At 45.6% G+C, this 18,945-nt stretch overlaps 1 protein-coding gene across 1 annotated transcript in view; it reads left to right on the forward strand.

Annotated features, from left to right (window-relative positions):
- SCFD1 (sec1 family domain containing 1) overlaps nucleotides 1–18,945 on the forward strand; it is a 139,872-nt gene that overhangs the window by 38,014 nt on the left and 82,913 nt on the right. The window contains 3 exon segments of the mRNA XM_038405110.2: nucleotides 7,568–7,638; nucleotides 7,640–7,705; nucleotides 9,757–9,847. Of these exon segments, the coding sequence (XP_038261038.1) occupies nucleotides 7,568–7,638; nucleotides 7,640–7,705; nucleotides 9,757–9,847 (228 nt within the window).

Consider the following 18,945-nt stretch of genomic DNA (forward strand, 5'->3'; position numbering starts at 1 on the left):
AGACCGCTGGGATCTAATTTGGCTATGGATAGAGCCCTCTTTAATGAATTAATGAAGTAAATACTAATGGAAACTGCGTGATCATGGGAGACTTTAACTTCCCAGATATAGACTGGAGGACAAGTGCTAGTAATAATAATAGGGCTCAGATTTTCCTAGATGCGATAGCTGATGGATTCCATCACCAAGTAGTTGCTGAACTGACAAAAGGGGATGCCATTTTAGATTTGGTTTTGGTGAGTAGTGAGGACCTCGTAGAAGAAATGGTTGTAGGGGACAGTCTTGGTTCAAGTGATCATGAGCTAATTCAGTTCAAACTGAACGGAAGGACAAACAAAAATAAATCTGCAACTAGGGTTTTTGATTTCAAAAGGGCTGACTTTCAAAAATTAAGGAAATTAGTTAGGGAAGTGGATTGGACTGAAGAACTTATGGATCTAAAGGCAGAGGAGGCCTGGGATTACTTTAAGTCAAAGCTGCAGAACTATTGGAAGCTTGCATCCCAAGAAAGGGGAAACAATTCATAGGAAGGAGTTGTAGACCAAGCTGGATGAGCAAGCATCTTAGAGAGGTGATTAAGAAAAAGCAGAAAGCATACAGGGAGTGGAAGATGGGAGGAATCAGCAAGGAAAGCTACCTTATTGAGGTCAGAACATGTAGGGATAAAGTGAGACAGGCTAAAAGTCAAGTAGAGTTCGATCTTGCAAAGGGAATTAAAACCAATAGTAAAAAGTTCTATAGCAATATAAATAAGAAGAAAACGAAGAAGTGGAACCGCTAAACACTGAGGATGGAGTGGAGGTTAAGGATAATCTAGGCATGCCCCAATATCTAAACAAATACTTTGCCTCAGTCTTTAATAAAGCTAATGAGGATCTTAGGGATAATGGTAGCATGACAAATGGGAATGAGGATATGGAGCTAGATATTAGCACATCTGAGGTAGAAGCGAAACTCAAACAGCTTCATGGGACTAAATCAGGGGGCCCAGATAATCTTCATCCAAGAATATTAAAGGAATTGACACCTGAAATTGCAAGCCCATTAGCAAGAATTTTTCACGAATCCGTAAACTCAGGGGTTGTACCGTTGGATTGGAGAATTGCTAACATAGTTCCTATTTTTAAGAAAGGAAAAAAAGTGATCCGGGTAACTACAGGCCTGTTCGTTTGACATCTGTAGCATGCAAGGTAATGGAAAAAATTTTGAAGGAAAAAGTAGTTAAGGACATTGAGGTCAATGGTAAATGGGACAAAATACAACAAGGTTTTACAAAAGGTAGGTCGTGCCAAACCAACCTGATCTCCTTCTTTGAGAAAGTAACAGATTTTTTAGACAAAGGAAATGCAGTAGATCTAATTTACCTAGATTTCAGTAAGGCATTTGATACTCTGCCACGTGGGGAATTATAAGTCAATTTGGAAAAGATGGGGATCAATATGAAAATTGAAAGGTGAATAAGGAATTGGTTAACAGGGAGACTACAGCAGGTCATACTGAAAGGTGAACTGTCAGGCTGGAGGGAGGTTACCAGTGGAGTTCCTGAGGGATCAGTTTTGGGACCAGTCTTCTTCAATCTTTTTATTACTGACCTCGGCACAAAAAGTGGGAGTGTGCTAATAAAGTTTGCAGATGATACAAAGCTAGGAGTTATTGCCAATTTAGAGAGAGACCAGGATATCATACAGGAAGATCTGGATGACCTTGTAAACTGGAGTAATAGTAATAGTGAGATGTGTAAGGTCATGCATTTAGGGATTAATAACAAGAATTTTAGTTATAAACTGGGGACGCATCAATTAGAATTAATGGAGGAGGAGAAGGACCTTGGAGTATTGGTTTATCACAGGATGACTATGAGCCGCCAATGTGATATGGCCATGAAAAAATCTAATGCGGACTTGGGATGCATTAGGCGAGGTATTTAGAGATAAGGACCGTTATACATAGCACTGGTGAGACCTCCCCTGGAATACTTGTGCAGTTCTGGTCTCCCATGTTTAAGAAGGATGACTTCAAACTGGAACAGGTACTGAGAAGGGCTACTAGGATGATCCAAGGAATGGAAAACCTGCGTTATGAAAGGAGACTCAAGGAGCTTGGCTTGTTTAGCGTAACCAAAAGAAGGTTGAGGGGAGATATGATTGCTCTCTATAAATATATCAGAGGGATAAATACCGGAGAGAGAGAGGAATTATTTAAGCCCAGTACCAATGTGGACAGAAAAACAAATGGATATAAACTGGTCATCGGGAAGTTTAGACTTGAAATCAGATGAAGGTTTCTAACCATCAGAGGAGTGAAGTTTTGGAATAGCCTTCCAAGGGAAGCAGTGGAGGCAAAAGACCTATCTGGCTTTAAGATTAAGCTCAATAAGTTTATGGAGGAGATGGTATGATGGGATAATATGATTTTGGCAATGAATTGGTCTTTAAAAATTCATGGTAAATAGGCCCAATGGCCTGTGATGGAATGTTAGATGGGGTGGAATCTGAATTACTACAGAGAATTCTTTCCTGGGTATCTGGCTGGTGAATCTTGCCCATATGCTCAGGGTTCAGCTGATCGCCATATTTGGGGTCGGGAAGGAATTTTCCTCCAGGGCAGATTGGAAAAGGCCCTGGAGGTTTTTCGCCTTCCTCTGTAGCATGGGGCCTGGGTCACTTGCTGGAGGATTCTCTGCTCCTTGAAGTCTTTAAACCATGATTTGAGGACTTCAATAGCTCACACATAGGTGAGAGGTTTATCACAGGAGTGGGTGGGTGAGATTCTGTGGCCTGCATTGTGCAGGAGGTCAGACTAGATGATCATAATGGTCCCTTCTGACCTTAATATCTATGAATCTGAGCCTTTTTTTTTTTTTGTGTTGTGTGGGACGAGGGAAGGGGTGAGGTGGCGTGGGGAACGGGACAGTCAGAGATTTGTGTATGTCCTGTTATCATACTCAGCCTTCCTGTCTGGAGTACCGTGCAATGAGTGCTGCACTTCAGGCTGGCTAAAATACGCGGTGATGGGGTTTGAGTGCAGTGGATAAGGGTCATAGTTTTCAGGGTTGGGTGGTGAAGCTACAGGTGTTGGAGGCAGCTGGTGGCGATAAGAACCCAGGTGAAAGTGGGGAAAGTGGTTGGAGGTGACATGGGGGCACAAGGGAAAGAGTTTGAGGACAAGGGCTGCTGTGCTCCGCCTGCATTGCTACAAGTGCCTGTATCGAATCTGCTTGACACTCCATGATGCTTAGCAGCCCTTCCATGCTTTGGTGCCGGCAATCCGCATTCCACTGGAGGACCCTCCTTTCACTATCCTGCCACTCCTGCACTTTTTGATTTTCATTAAGGGACTGCTGCATGACTTCTTGCAGCATGTCCTCTTTGCTTCTTCGTGGACGCTTCCTGATTCTTTGGAGTCTTTCAGCCGTTGATAATAAGAACAGCTGGAATCTCAAGGTTGCATCTGTAAAGCCAAAATGCAACACTTAACCGAGGCAGCATTGTTCACACCAGACAGAGCAATGATTCGGCTGAACTTAAAGACAAGTACAGTGTTCACAGTATCAGAAATTGCCTGTCCCAAAGTGAGCGCACATAACCCACAGGAGCCCCAAAATGGTGAGTAGCACAGGGGCAAGAGGGACTTTTTGTTTAACGCCCATACTGTCCTCTGGGGTTCTGTGCCTTGGGGAGAGCCAACAGCTGCAGGGGGCCCCCATACTGAACATTGTCCCTGCATTTTCCACAGAGTGAGTTCGTCCTGGAAGATATCTTACTGCTGAGGGTGACCTGGGAAGCAAGGGAGGGTCTTCAACTACAATGCGGCTTCCACCCTGGCCCAAATGCAGCTTGCCTGTGTGCAGCAATGGTCCCCCCGCTCGTCACGGCACAGTGGCACGGACATTTTAGGGACAAGGAGCACAGTAGCTCTGCCAAGGAACCTGCACAAACAGATTTCCCAGCTTCTGCATGAGACCTTTGAAGAGATCACTGAGGCTGATTACCATGGTAATCATAATCAATCAATACCATTACTACCTGAAAGGGGGTTTCAAAGAGGATAGCTCTAGACTGTTCTCAATGGTAGCAGATGACAGAACGAGGAGTAATGGTCTCAAGTTGCAATGGGGGAGGTTTAGATTGGATATTAGGAAAAACTTTTTCACTAAGAGGGTGGTGAAACACTGGAATGCGTTACCTAGGGAGGTGGTAGAATCTCCTTCCTTAGAGGTTTTTAAGGTCAGGCTTGACAAAGCCCTGGCTGGGATGATTTAACTGGGACTTGGTCCTGCTTTGAGCAGGGGGTTGGACTAGATGACCTTCTGGGGTCCCTTCCAACCCTGATATTCTATGATTCTATGATTCTATGGTGTGAGAGAGCACACCAATGCACTATTCTGCATTTAGGCATGCATGCAGCCCTAACCCTCCTTGCCCCGAGAGCCCGCACTGAACAATTCGTTCCCAAAATAAAAGCCACTTACCAGGCACCTTCTCTGCTGTTTGTTCTTCCCCAAGAACCATCTGCTGCGACTGGCTACCTTCCTCCTGGCTTAAAAACAGCTCCTGGCTGCATGCATCTAGAGATGCCAAGCTGTCCCCCTCCTCCTCAGCACCCTCGCTCCCGCTTTCCTCCTGCTGCCTTGTTGAACTGGGCTCTGAAGTGTCCATCGTGGTCTTCGGGGGTCGCCCCCAAGTATTGCGTCCAGCTCTTTGTAGAAACGGCAAGTCGTGGGGGCAGCACCGGAGTTCGGATTTGCCTCTCATGCTTTGTGGTAGGCATTCTGCAGCTTCTTCACTTTAACCCTGCACTGCAGTGCCTCCCAGTCATGGCCCCTTTCCATCATGTCCCTTGTATCTGCCTCAAGGTATCATAATTCCTACAGCTGGAGTGCAGCTGGGACTGGACAGCTTCCTGCCCCCCAAACACTGATGAGGTCCAGCACCTCGCCATTGCTCCATACTGGGGATCGCCTGGTGCGTGGAGGTATGGTCACCTGGAAAGATTCGCTGAGAGCACTTCATGGCTGGCTGAGCAAACAGGAAGGGGAATTTCAAAATTCCCAGAGAATTTAAAGAGTGAGTTTGATGGTTGGTCACCTGAAGGCAGGGCAGTAGAGTTGAAAATGATGACCAGAGTGACTAGAACAGGCATAGACTGGGCGTTCCGGTCAAAAATAAGACACCTGGCAACCCTACAAGCCCCTTTCATATTTTTAAAGAAGGTGTTTGCTTAATCTTATGAAGCCCAAAGGTGACCCATTTTCCTCTAAAATTATGAAGGCTGAGCAGAGGACATGTGTAGAATTTAAAATCTTGTCTAAAAGAGAATTATTTTCCTCCCCAATCACTCAAAATGAGGGCAGGGGGAGAGAGGAATAATTAATCATTCAGCATGAATGAATTAATCTCAAAACTCTGTAAGGAAGGGATTCACCATACATAGTGAGTGGAGTGGGGAAGTGCCACCACTGCGGCCCTATCTCCAGATGGTGTTCAGGATTGGAGATCTATTTGTAGGGAGTAAGTGTGACTCGTTTGCTTACCTACATTTTTTACTTCCACAACCAGGGGGATCCATTCAACCATTATAGTCCAGGCAGAGATGCCATAATGGCAAGGGAATGGGGAGAGGGTTACAAGAGGCTTTTTGGAAACTGAATGAGACTGTAGTTTCTGGGGTCAGAATCTCACCTGTTTTCATATGGATTCTTCAAACAGAACCATCTGTTGAAAATACTGAGTATAACCATAGAATTTTCCTCTCAGTGATCTCCACCAAGTCCATCTTGTTCGGGTTTTTGCAGCAGGGAAAAACTTGGTCTCACAGTACTGCATCCACAATTTTGGTGTAATTGGATCATCATCATTAGTCTACAGCATTTCTCTACAACACTGAGGAAACCTATGGCAGCCCTGTACAAATATGTTCTAAATTACTGAATTGCCTCTACAAATCCCATATGAAAACCTGTGCACCTTCTAGAGTGAATTTATAGAATCATTTTAAGTCAGACAACTCCAATTTCTGGTAAATAATCCAGTTTACATATAGAAAGCAAAGTAGGTTATCATGTCTACTTAGGAAATCTGTGTGCGCTCTTGAATGTGAGTTAGGACAGGACAAATATGCTTGCACTCACTGGAAATTCTTTTTCTATTATAGCTTTAAATTACTTTGACTAAACTACACCAGACTCCTAACTCTGCTTATGTTATCTTAGGTTGGTTAGTAAACTTCTTCTGGCTGGTGCACAGATATTTAACAAAAATAGATGCTTTTGGTTACACTAGAATAAATAGTAAATAAAACATTTGCTCAGTGGAAAAGACTGGTAGCAAAATAGTCTATTTTAAAGCATTAAAGAAGAAAGATTATACATACAGCCTAGAGATTTTTAGAGAGGATTTGTGTTAGGATATAGATATTCAGGCCTGTCTGTAAAGGCCTATACTCTAAGAATTTAGGTGTATTCTTATCACTTGGCTAGTTAGAGGTATAAAAGAAAGAATCAAAATCACTGTCTGCCAGTGTAAGGTCCTTCTCTTATTGTGACAGTCTGAGGCCCTGTTCTTAGGCTAAGATCTTTGGCTAAGCAACAAAGGCAGCCATAAGCTGGGAAGCGACAGGTCACATCCTCACATTTCAAAATAGTCACATTGAAAGAAGGTGCTATTGGGCTGTTAGGAATACACTCCTGTCCTGATAATGCCTATCACCTCCAGAGAACGAGAAGTGCCTAGAAAATGTAAAAGGAAACTTAGTTTGATAGCATCCTGTCTGGCAAGAACTCACTTATCAATAGCTGGGATGTGAAATCCTCATTTCTTTGTTGTTCTATCACTGTAGTCCCCATTTCCCTATTGTTTGTCTGTATAATCTCTGTCTGGTTCTGTGATTATTTCCGTCTGCTGTATAATTAATTTTTGCTGGGTGTAAACTAATTAAGGTGGTGGGATATAATTGGTTACGTAATCATGTTACAGTATGTTAAGATTGGTTAGTTTCAGGAAAATGATTGGTTAAAGTATAGCTAAGCAGAACTCAAGTTTTACTATATAGTCTGCAGTCAATCAGAAAGTGAGTGGGTGGGTGTGGGGGGAATGGGAACAGGAAATGGGGGTGAGGAAATTGGAATCATGTTTTGCTAAAGGGGGAAATGGGAACAGGGAATGGGGGTGGGGAAATTGGAATCATGTTTGGTTAAGGGCAGGAATGGGAACAGGGACACAGGTGTAAAGCTCTGTGGTGTCTGAGCTGAGAAGGGGGACACTAAGGAAGGAAACTGGAATCATGCTTGCTGGAAGTTCACCCCAAGAAACATCAAATTGTTTGCACCTTTGGACTTCAGGTATTGTTGCTCTCTGTTCATGCAAGAAGGACCAGGGAAGTAAGTGGGTGAAGGAATAAGCCCCCTAACAATTTGAAATGTCCATTTCATTTGGAAGCTCTATCATAGGATTTCATCAAAATAAACATATAGAGGCCTTCTAGTTATTTTGGGTCATGATAAGAATATTTTTGATTCTCAGTTTTGGATTGAAATTGTGGATGTTTAATTAAGATTATCCTTTTCTAGGATTTCCATTTGAACAGAGTTAATCTAGAGGAATCTTCAGGAATGGAAAATTCTCCAGCAGGGGCTAGACCAAAGAAAAGAATAAAAATCATATGACTTAACTCCAGCTGATAAATTTTGGCAAAAGCATAAAGGCAGGTGAGCAGAACAATTCCAGTTTTTATATTTAAATTAGTCAACTTCTAATGAAGAAATACCCTTAACATACTAATATTTTTTCCATGTCTTTGAGGAAGCGTGATAGAGGGTCATATCTGTGCAAGTGAGGGTCATAAGCCACATTACTCTACCCAAAGAACTTTGTGTAATTTCATAAAATTAGGTATGTCTGGTATAGTGCAATCTATGTAAATAGCGTAGAGGAATTAATCTCATTTTAAGGAATTCACTATCAGTTTTACTTAGTTTAGGAATGTTTGAATGTTCCTTTGAATAAAGCATACAAGTGACAAATCTGTTTGCAAATTGAGTAGATGCTTTTTATTTAATTCTAAAGACACTGTTAGCCCAGTTTCTCCATGTCCCTGTGGAGTAAGATTTCATTTGTGAAAAAGCTTTGAAATGTTTTCCCAATTCAGGGGGAAAAATCAGATTGGATTTACAGAGAGAAGTGGAGTTCTTTGGTAATATAGAAAATGCTAAATTAAACATAATCACTTAATTCTTATGATTCACAAACAAGGTAGTAGAGTGCATTGGATATGCTAAAAAAGAGTTCTACATGACTAAAGCTATAAAAGAATGGAAACTGAAACTCTGCTGTGTAGGGTGGTCTGGTCACATTATTAGATTTAAAGAAAGATGTCAATCTGATCCATTTGGATATCCCAGTACTTTACCGTTTTGAACGTTTATGAAAATGAAATTACTTAGGATAGAGACCTCATGACTAGTAGATTTAATTCCTTCAGGTAAAATAGTTGAGGAATTGCTTTATACTAGTCCTTACCTATTGCGGTAGCTTTACTTTTAGGGTTTTGTGGAAATATATTTAATATCTATAGCAATTTGAAACACTGATGTTAGTGGATCTGCTGGAATAGTAATTTTACCTCTTTGTATTCATCTGCTTTGGAGGGATTTTTTTATTATGTAGAGAGTATGCATCTATGGTGCCATCACTATGTATTAATTTTTATAAGTGGATTTAATAAAACATATAAAAAGTAATGGATATTTGTACTGAAAGCTTAAACATATGTTTGATTACTCTCATATATTAGTTATTTTCTGTATGTTTGATGCTTCATTATTATAGCAGTGAGTTGGTATTTCATAAACATATCTGGAGCAGGTACAGAGAAGGGCTACTAGGATGATCCGAGGAATGGAAAACTTGTCTTATGAAAGGAGACTTAAGGAGCTTGGCTTGTTTAGCCTAACTAAAAGAAGGTTGAGGGGAGATATGATTGCTCTCTATAAATATGTCAGAGGGATAAATACAGGAGAGGGAGAGGAATTATTTCAGCTCAGCACCAATGTGGACACAAGAACAAATGAGTATAAACTGGCCACCAGGAAGTTTAGACTTGAAATCAGATGAAGGTTTCTAACCATCAGAGGAGTGAAGTTTTGGAATAGCCTTCCAAGGGAAGCAGTGGGGGCAAAAGATCTACCTGGTTTTAAGATTCTACTCGATAAGTTTATGGAGGAGATGGTATAATGGGATTTTGGTAAGTAATTGATCTTTAAATATTCAGGGTAAATAGGCCTAATCCCCTGAGATGGGATATTAGATGGATGGGATCTGAGTTACCCAGGAAAGAATTTTCTGTAGTATCTGGCTGGTGAATCTTGCCCATATACTCAGGGTTTAGCTGATTGCCATATTGGGGTCGGGAAGGAATTTTCCTCCAGGGCAGATTGGAGAAGCCCTGGAGGTTCTTCGCCTTCCTCTGTAGCATGGGTCACTTGAGGGAGGATTCTCAGCTGCTTGAAGTCTTTAAACCATGATTTGAGGACTTCAATAGCTCAGACATAGGGAGGTTTTTCGTAGGAGTGGGTGGGTGAGATTCTGTGGCCTGCGTTGTGCAGGAGGTCGGACTAGATGATCAGAATGGTCCCTTCTGACCTTAGTATCTATGAATCTGTGAAAGGCATTTCAACAGTTATTTTGATCATACAAACCATATGGTTCTTCTGCTTAAATTTGACTGTTTAACAGAACCTGATCTGTAATATTGCTTTAGTCCTTTCCCAGAGGTAGCGGAGTCTGTTCAGCAAGAGCTGGAATCCTACAGAGCCCAAGAAGATGAGGTCAAAAGGCTTAAAAGTATTATGGTAAGGTTTGCTTAACATACATATTTTTTGTTTAACAAATTTTGTTTTTTTATAAATGATGAGAATACTTGTATAGGGCTTTGTTCCATGCTTTGAAAACATCAGCATCAACAAATGTTGCTCTTCAAGTGATGGTCCCTACGTGGATTCCAAGCATGGGTGTGCATGCACGCCATGCGCCAGAGCCGGAACTATTGCTAGTAATAGCCATTGATCCGCATGTGCATCGGCTACGTGGCATGTCCAAGCTTTAAGAGGCTGTGGCGGTCGACGCTGCTCCAGTTCCCTTTTACCACCGCATGGCCAGAGTTGGAATCTCTCTTCCTCGGTGCTCTTAGCTTGCAAAAGAACTGCTTCTGTCCGTTGTACATAGTTTTTCTTTAGTTTAGTTTAGTAGTTGTCTGTTCATCGTTAATTAATTGGTTGGTTACTTTCCATTGGACTTCTCCTCTCCGGGGACTCCCCCCCAAGCCCGGGGACTGTACTTTGGCAAGTCGGGTTTAAATACTGCACGTCATGCCCGTGCTCCTTCTCTGTGAGCAATGAACACCAATTTTGTCTTTATTGCCTTGGCAAGGCTCACATTGCTACCCATTGCTCCATCTGTCAATTATTCCCACCGTGCACCCAGGAGGCTAGAGAACTCCACCTCCGCAAACACCTCACAGAAGAGGTAATGCGCTCAAGTGCTCATATCCAGGACCCATGGATCCGCTGGAATGGCATTCAATACCAGCGATGAGCACCTCTCTGGGTCTTCCCACCCAGCACCAGTGCACCCACCAAAAGCCCACTATGTGCGCATAAAGCGCATCCGTGGGCATAAGAGTGGCTCCCCAACGGGGATAGCCCCCAAGCTCAGTGTTGCTTCCTCAAGCCATGCCAGGTCGGGTAAGAAGTTGTGCGCCGACTTGGACACTCCTACTCCGAAGAAGTCCTGCTCTGAACACAAGTCCAAGCTGTGCTGGTGCCAGCCCCTGTGACTGGCTCACCACCAGTGCCTCCATTTCCGTCCACTCCATTGGCTCTGTCTGGACTTGCTGCCTGCCTGGTGCAGTGCATGCCAGGACTTTTGTCCCCCCACTGTCATGGTGTGGGACTCACCCCTGTGGCCTCTCCTTCCAGCCTCCGGAGCGGCCTCTGCAGGCTAATGTCCCACTTGCTTCTGGCCCCATGTCCCTCCCGGACCCTGATGCCCCTTTTTCCCAGGGTGCTCCCCCCTGGAAGTACCCCCACAATCTCTGGGTCTCCCCTTCCCAGGGAACCCCCACCCACTATCCCAACCTCACCTCAGTTTTGAGCTACTGCCAGTCAACATTGAGCCCCTGCACACTGGGGTGGACTGCAATGTATAAGCCAATCGTCACAGGCTAGAGGGGTTTGGATCTGCTGCCTCGGCCTACCCTTGGGCTGCCCTGTTGCAACCCCAGTACCCTGTCTTAGGCCGTCTGCCAGGCCTGCAGCTTTTTCCAGTCTGGAGCCTCCCAGCTCCTCTGGCCTTCCCCAGCCCTGCCCCACTCCAGGTACCTTCTCAAGTTCCCCAGTAGCCAGGCCTGTCTCCCTAGACGTCTGCTCCTGGCCCACTACCCTTTTATAAGGGCTGGCTGAGCCCTGATTGGGGCGTGGCCACAGCTGAGCCTGCTTCCCCAATCAGCCTGGGAACTGTTTGCTCCCAGCCACAGCCCTCTCCAGTGCTGTTTTAAGGCTGGAGCAGGTGACCACCCCGCTACACCCCCCCACACACACACAAACTGATAGCTGAGCTTATGCTACCCTACATGGACTTCGCCTGCCATCCCCCGTGGATGAGTTGCTCCTGCTCCATCCATCTTTGCTCCACCCTGCCCTTCTCTTCCGGGCCCCTCCACACAGGTGCCTCTATTGCTCCTGGACTGTCCTCCTGCACCGACGGTCCCACTGGCTCTACCCCTACCAGACCCATCTTCCAAGTCCGAATGGTCGTCCTACCCGGATCCCACGTTCTCACCCGTGCGGTCCTTCAGTCTGGACCCTTGGCACAAACTGTACCCTCCAATATACACCCCACCAGCCGACCCGTGGTACCCCTACACCTTGTCACCACCACTGCCTGGTGACCCCTATGCCTGGCCCTACTGGGCTGCCTGGAAGCCCTATCATGAGCATGGAATGCCATCTCACTCATGGCACTTGCTGTCCCTGACGCACACAGCCCCTCCCTTTGTCTTCAAGGACCCTTCAGCCGTCTCCGCTCTGGCGGCACTAGCAAGCACCAGCCCCAGTCCATATGGGCACCTCCTCGTCTCTGGACGATGCTGTCATTCCCTCCACTCTCTCACCTCCTGCCAACCTCATGCCGTACCAGGACTTACTTTGGTGAATGGCCACATCCCTCAGTCTGCCTGTCGAATTCCTAGACATCTTACAATCATCTGGACCCTCGTGTACTGCACTTCCTGTTCACAACACCCTTCTGCAACTGGCCCAGACCATCTGGCACACCACAACCTCCTGTGCCCCAACACCGAAACAGGCAGAACACCAGTACTTCATGTCCTCTAAGGGCACAGACTTTCCTTTCACCCACATGCCCCCCAACTCCCTGGTGATCTGAGCCGCAACCGAGCGCACCTGCCAACAACACCTACGGTCCACGCCCCCTGATCAGGCCGCCAAGAATAGGACACCAGATCTACTTTTCTGCTGGTCTCCAATTCCACATGGCCAGGATGGCCTGGTAGCTGGCAAAGTATGACTTCTTTTCATATTCCAAACTCATGGAGTTCCAGGCCTTCCTCCCTCCAGAGAGGTGGCAGGACTTCCAACGTCAACTGGATGAAGGCAAGTTAGTGGCCAAGGTCACTCTCCAGGACATGGTCAATGCTGCCTATGCTGCGTCTCGCTCTCTGGCATCTGGGCTCATACTTTTCCAGGACTCCTGGCTCCAATCTAGTGGCTTCCCAAAAGAGGTCCAAACCACCCTTGAGAACCTCCCCTTCGACAACCACAAGTTCAGAAACAAAACTGACGAGTCCTTCCATTCCCTCAAGGACTCTAGTACCACCTTATGCCACGTACCAGCCCAGTACCACCAACCTTACCCCCAGCATTCACTATATTCTTCTCAACATAGTCTGCATTCCCAATGACCTCACTACTCTACTGCTGCTACTCCCACTTCCATACTGCCTCAAGGTTCCTTCAAGCAGCCCTTTTGCCTCCTTCCCCAAGACCCGTGAACCTCCCCCATCTCCTCTCGCTACTCCATGGGTGGTTTTCGGGGGTTGCCTTGGCCTCATCACTCGCAACTGGGGCAAGATTACCACCAGCGGTTGGGTGCTGGACATTTGTCTACCAGGGATACCTCATCTAATTTCTCTTCTTCCCGCTTCACTGCCCACCTCAGGAGCACCCTGCCATGTTATCACACTCTCACTTCCTCTGAGAGGAAGCGGATGCCCTCATCCAGAAGGGTAGTATAGAACTCATTCCACAGTGCTGCCTTGGTCACGGTTTATATTCCTCCTATTTCCTCATGTCAAAGAAAGGGGATGGCTTTTTCCCTATCTTGGACCTCTGAAGAGAGTTATTTGCAAGTTCCATTTTCGGGTGGTCACCCTCCCTTTCATTATCCCCTCCCTTTCCCATGGAGCCTGGTTCACAGCTCTTGATACGAAGGATGCATATTTCCATATTGACATCCACCCTGTTCATCGCAAATTCCTCCGCTTCACAGTCAACTGTTCTCACTACCAGTTCCGGGTCCTACCCTTCGGGATTGCTACCGCCCCCCACATCTTTGCTGTCATGGCAGCTTACATGCGCCACCTAGGTCACTCGGTGTTTCCATACCTAGATGATTGGCTCCTCGCAGCATCATTCCTATTCAGTCTTCTTACTACTCTTTGTATCCTGTGTGCCGTCCTTGACACCCTAGGAATTTTCATCAATGAGGAGAAGTTGATCATCACCCCAACCGCTCTCTCACTTTGGTAGGTGCTCGCCTGGACTCTGTCGTGGCCTGCCCCTTCCTTCCCTCCGATTGCTTCACTGGTCTCCCCGCCCTTATCGAGCAGTTCTGCCATTGCCCTCACACATGCATCCGTCACGGCCTCTCCCTTCTGGACCATATGGCAGCCTGCACCTCTTTCACACTACGCCCATCTCGATCTGCGCTGCCTCCAACTGTGGCTCCACTCTGTCTACAACCCGCAGTCCGACCACTTCAACAAACGGGTCCTCATTCCCCCACCAGTTCTCACCTCTCTCACCTGGTGGTTCATCCCATCCACAGTCTTAGCCCCTGTTCCCTTTACACCTCCCACACCCCACCTTACCGTCCTGATGGATGCCTCACTCATCTGATGGGGCACTCATCTGGCCAACCACATGGCTCAGGGCCTCTGGTCACCCAGGCAGGTGCAGATGCATATCAGCATCTTACAACTGCAGGTCGTCCACTTTGCCTGCTGGGCTTTCTTGCCCCTTCTTTGATCTCACTATGTGCAACTTTTGTCATACAACATGACAGCAGTTGTTTACATCAACAAGCAAGGCGGAGCCCGGTCCTTTCTACAGAGGCCATCCTCCTGTGGAACTGGTGCCTTGGCACAACATCACCTGAAGACCTGTTCACCTCCCCAGCAGCAGCAACTCCCTGGCGGACGTGCTCAGCCACTCCTTCCATGCCAATCACGAGTGGGAACTTCACTATCCCACTCTCTGGTCCCTCTTCCGCCTGTGGGGCACACCTAGTTGGGACCTCTTCACCACAGCAGAGAACCACAAGCTTCCCCTCTTTTGCTCCGGGGAGCCCTCAGCCTCAGCTCCCAGGGCAATTTCCTCCTCAACCCCTGGACCCCGGCCTACACTATGACTTCCTGTCTATTTCTCTGCTTCCTCAAGTCCTCTGCAAAGTGCAGCACGATCACGCGAATCATATTCTTATAGCCCCCTTCTGTCCTCACCAGTATAGGTACACGGATCTCCTCCATCTCTCTGTTCGTCCTCCAATCCATCTCCCAGACATTCCAGATCTCCTCACACAAGCGCACGGCCATCTGCATCATCCCATCCTGAGTCCTCTCATAGATTCATAGATACTAAGGTCAGAAGGGACCATTCTGATCATCTAGTCCGACCTCCTGCACAGCGCAGGCCACAGAATCTCACCCACCCACTCCTACAAAAAACCTCACCTATGTCTGAGCTATCGAAGTCCTCAAATCATGGTTTAAAGACTTCAAGGAGCAGAGAAGCCTCCCTCAAGTCACCCATGCCCCATGCTACAGAGGAAGGCGAAAAACCTCCAGGGCCTCTCCAATCTGCCCTGGAGGAAAATTCCTTCCCGACCCCAAATATGGCAATCAGCTAAACCCTGAGCATATGGGCAAGATTCACCAGCCAGATACTACAGAAAATTCTTTCCTGGGTAACTCAGATCCCATCCATCTAATATCCCATCTCAGGGGATTAGACCTATTTACCCTGAATATTTAAAGATCAATTACTTACCAAAATCCCATTATACCATCTCCTCCATAAACTTATCGAGTAGAATCTTAAAACCAGGTAGATCTTTTGCCCCCACTGCTTCCCTTGGAAGGCTATTCCAAAACTTCACTCCTCTGATGGTTAGAAACCTTCATCTGATTTCAAGTCTAAACTTCCTGGTGGCCAGTTTATACCCATTTGTTCTTGTGTCCACATTGGTGCTGAGCTGAAATAATTCCTCTCCTTCTCCTGTATTTATCCCTCTGATATATTTATAGAGAGCAATCATATCTCCCCTCAACCTTCTTTTAGTTAGGCTAAACAAGCCAAGCTCCTTAAGTCTCCTTTCATAAGACAAGTTTTCCATTCCTCGGATCATCCTAGTAGCCCTTCTCTGTACCTGCTCCAGTTTGAATTCATCCTTTTTAAACAAGGGAGACTAGAACTGCACACAGTATTCTAGGTGAGGTCTCACCAGTGCCTTGTATAATGGTACTAAAACCTCCTTATCCCTACTGGAAATGCCTCTCCTGATGCATCCCAAAACCACATTAGCTTTTTTCACAGCCATATCACATTGGCAGCTCATAGTCATCCTATGATCAACCAATACTCCAAGGTCCTTCTCCTCTTCCGTTACTTCTAATTGATGCGTCCCTAACTTATAACTAAAATTCTTGTTATTAATCCCTAAATGCATAACCTTACACTTCTCACTATTAAATTTCATCCTATTACTATTACTCCAGTTTACAAGGTCATCCAGATCCTCCTGTATAATATCCCGATCCTTCTCCGAATTGGCAATACCTCCCAGCTTTGTATCATCTGCAAACTTTATTAGCACACTCCCTCTTTTTGTGCCAAGGTCAGTAATAAAAAGTTTAAATAAGATTGGTCCCAAAACCGATCCCTGAGGAACTCCACTAGTAACCTCCCTCCAACCTGACAGTTTGCCTTTCAGTAGGACCCGTTGCAGTCTCCCCTTTAACCAATTCCTTATCCACCTTTTGATGTTCATATTGATCCCCATCTTCTCCAATTTAACTAATAATTCCCCATGTGACACGGTATCAAATGCCTTACTGAAATCTAGGTAAATTAGATCCATTGCATTTCCTTTATCTAAAAAAATCTGTTACCTTTTCAAAAAAGGAGATTAGGTTGGTTTGGCACGATCTACCTTTTGTAAAACCATGTTGTATTTTGTCCCATTTACCATTGACTTCAATGTCCTTAACTAATTGCTCCTTCAAAATTTTTTCCAGGACCTTGCATACTACAGATGTCAAACTAACTGGCCTGTAGTTACCCTGATCACTTTTTTTTCCTTTCTTAAAAATAGGAACTATATTAGCAATTCTCCAATCATTCGGTACTACTCCTGAGTTTACAGATTCATTAAAAATTCTTGCTAATGGGCTTGCAATTTCAGGTGTCAATTCCTTTAATATTCTTGGATGAAGATTATCTGGGTCCCCTGATTTAGTCCCATTAAGCTGTTTGAGTTTCGCTTCTACCTCAGATATGGTAATATCTAGCTCCATATCCTCATTCCCATTTGTCATGCTACCATTATCCCTAAGATCCTCTTTAGCCTTATTAAAGACTGAGGCAAAGTATTTGTTTAGATATTGGGGCATGCCTAGATTATCCTTAACCTCCACTCCATCCTCAGTGTTTAGCGGCCCCACTTCTTCTTTCTTAGTTTTCTTCTTAGTTATATGGCTATAGAACCTTTTACTATTGGTTTTAATTCCCTTTGCAAGGTCAAACTCTACTTGACTTTTAGCCTGTCTCACTTTATCCTTACATGTTCTGACCTCAATAAGGTAGTTTCCTTTCTGATCCCTCCCATCTTCCACTCCCTGTATGCTTTCTGCTTCTTCTTTATCACCTCTCTAAGATGCTTGCTCATCCAGCTTGGTCTACAACTCCTTCCTATGAATTTTTTCCCCTTTCTTGGGATACAGGCTTCCGATAGCTTCTGCAGCTTTGATTTAAAGTAATCCCAGGCCTCCTCTACCTTTAGATCCATAAGTTCTTCAGTCCAATCCACTTCCCTAACTAATTTCCTTAATTTTTGAAAGTCAGCCCTTTTGAAATCGAAAACCCTAGTTGCAGATTTATTTTTGTTAATTCTTCCATTTAGTTTGAACTGAATTAGCTCATGATCACTTGAGCCAAGATTGTCCCCTACAACCATTTCTTCTATGAGGTCCTCGCTACTCACCAAAATTAAATCTAAAATGGCATCCCCTCTAGTCGGTTCAGCAACTACTTTATGAAGGAATCCATCAGCTATCTCATCTAGGAAAATCTGAGCCCTATTATTATTACTAGCACTTGTCCTCCAGTCTATATCTGTGAAGTTAAAGTCTCCAGTCTCTCAATCTCATGGCCTGGTATTCGGATGGGGCTCGTGCATAGACAACACATGCTCCTCTCCTATTCGTGGCATCCTTACCCATAGTCGCCGTCCATCTACTAGGATCTGAATCTAGTCTATCTATGAAGCCAAATGGCACCATTTTACTGCCTGGGCACAGCACTACCAGCTCTAGTTGGACTCTGTTTGTTTCCATTCCCACCATTCTGGATTACCTCCTCCATCTTTGGCAGTCAGGTCTCGCCCACTCCTCTGTCCACATCTCACCTGGCAGTGCTCAGTGCTTTCCTTCCTCCTGTGGATGGTTTCTCCATCTTCACTCACCCGATTACCTCCCATTTCCTTTGCGGCTTTCTCAGTGTCTTTCCCGCTGTCTGGAATCCGCCTACTTCCTGGGACTGTAACCTCGTCCTCTCAACCCTCACCAAACTGCCATTTGAGCCACTCACGACCTGTTCTCTTGCCCATCTTTCCATGAAGGTGATCTTTTTGGTGGCCATCACCTCTGCAAGACGAGTTAGTGAACTGGTGGCCATGATGGCAGACCCCCCCTTTACAATCTTTCACCAGGACACGGTCTTCCTACATCTCCATCCCAAATTCGTCCCCGAAATCGCCTCTCCATTTCACCTCAATCAGTGTATGAACCTCCTTATCTTCTACCTGAAGTCACATGCCTCTCCCAGGAATGTGCTTTTCACATCCTAGATGTTCACTGAGCGTTGGCCTTTTACCTCCAGCACACCCATGGCTTCCGGGCCTCCCCCTGGCTTTTTATTGCCATTACGGAGCGTTGCCGTGGCTGCGCCCTTTCGTCGCAACGCCTCTCCAGATGAATTTCTTATTGCATCATGGATTGCTACATGCTTTCCTGTACTCCATGTGGGCTCACGTTGCTACATCCGTCTTCCTGGCGGATGTCCCATGGCATGACATCTGCAGAGCAACCACCTGGGCCTCGTTCGACACCTTTACCACCCATTATGCCATTGCCTCTACCTCATCAATGGATGCTGCAGTGGGCCATGCTGTTCTCTGCACTTCTTCCGAGCCCTTGCTCCCACCTCCTACCTGAGCGCTGCTCGCTACTCTCCGATGCTTGGAATCCACATAGGGACCATCACTCGAAGAAGAGGAGGTTACTTACTGTAACTGGAGGTTCTTTGAGATGTGTGGTCTATCTGGATTCCAATCCTGCCCTCCTTCCCCCTGCTCCGGGCTCCTCTGCATCAACCCA

The sequence above is a fragment of the Dermochelys coriacea genome, chromosome 6, assembly GCF_009764565.3.
Source record: "Dermochelys coriacea isolate rDerCor1 chromosome 6, rDerCor1.pri.v4, whole genome shotgun sequence".
Classification (NCBI taxonomy): Eukaryota; Metazoa; Chordata; order Testudines; family Dermochelyidae; genus Dermochelys; species Dermochelys coriacea.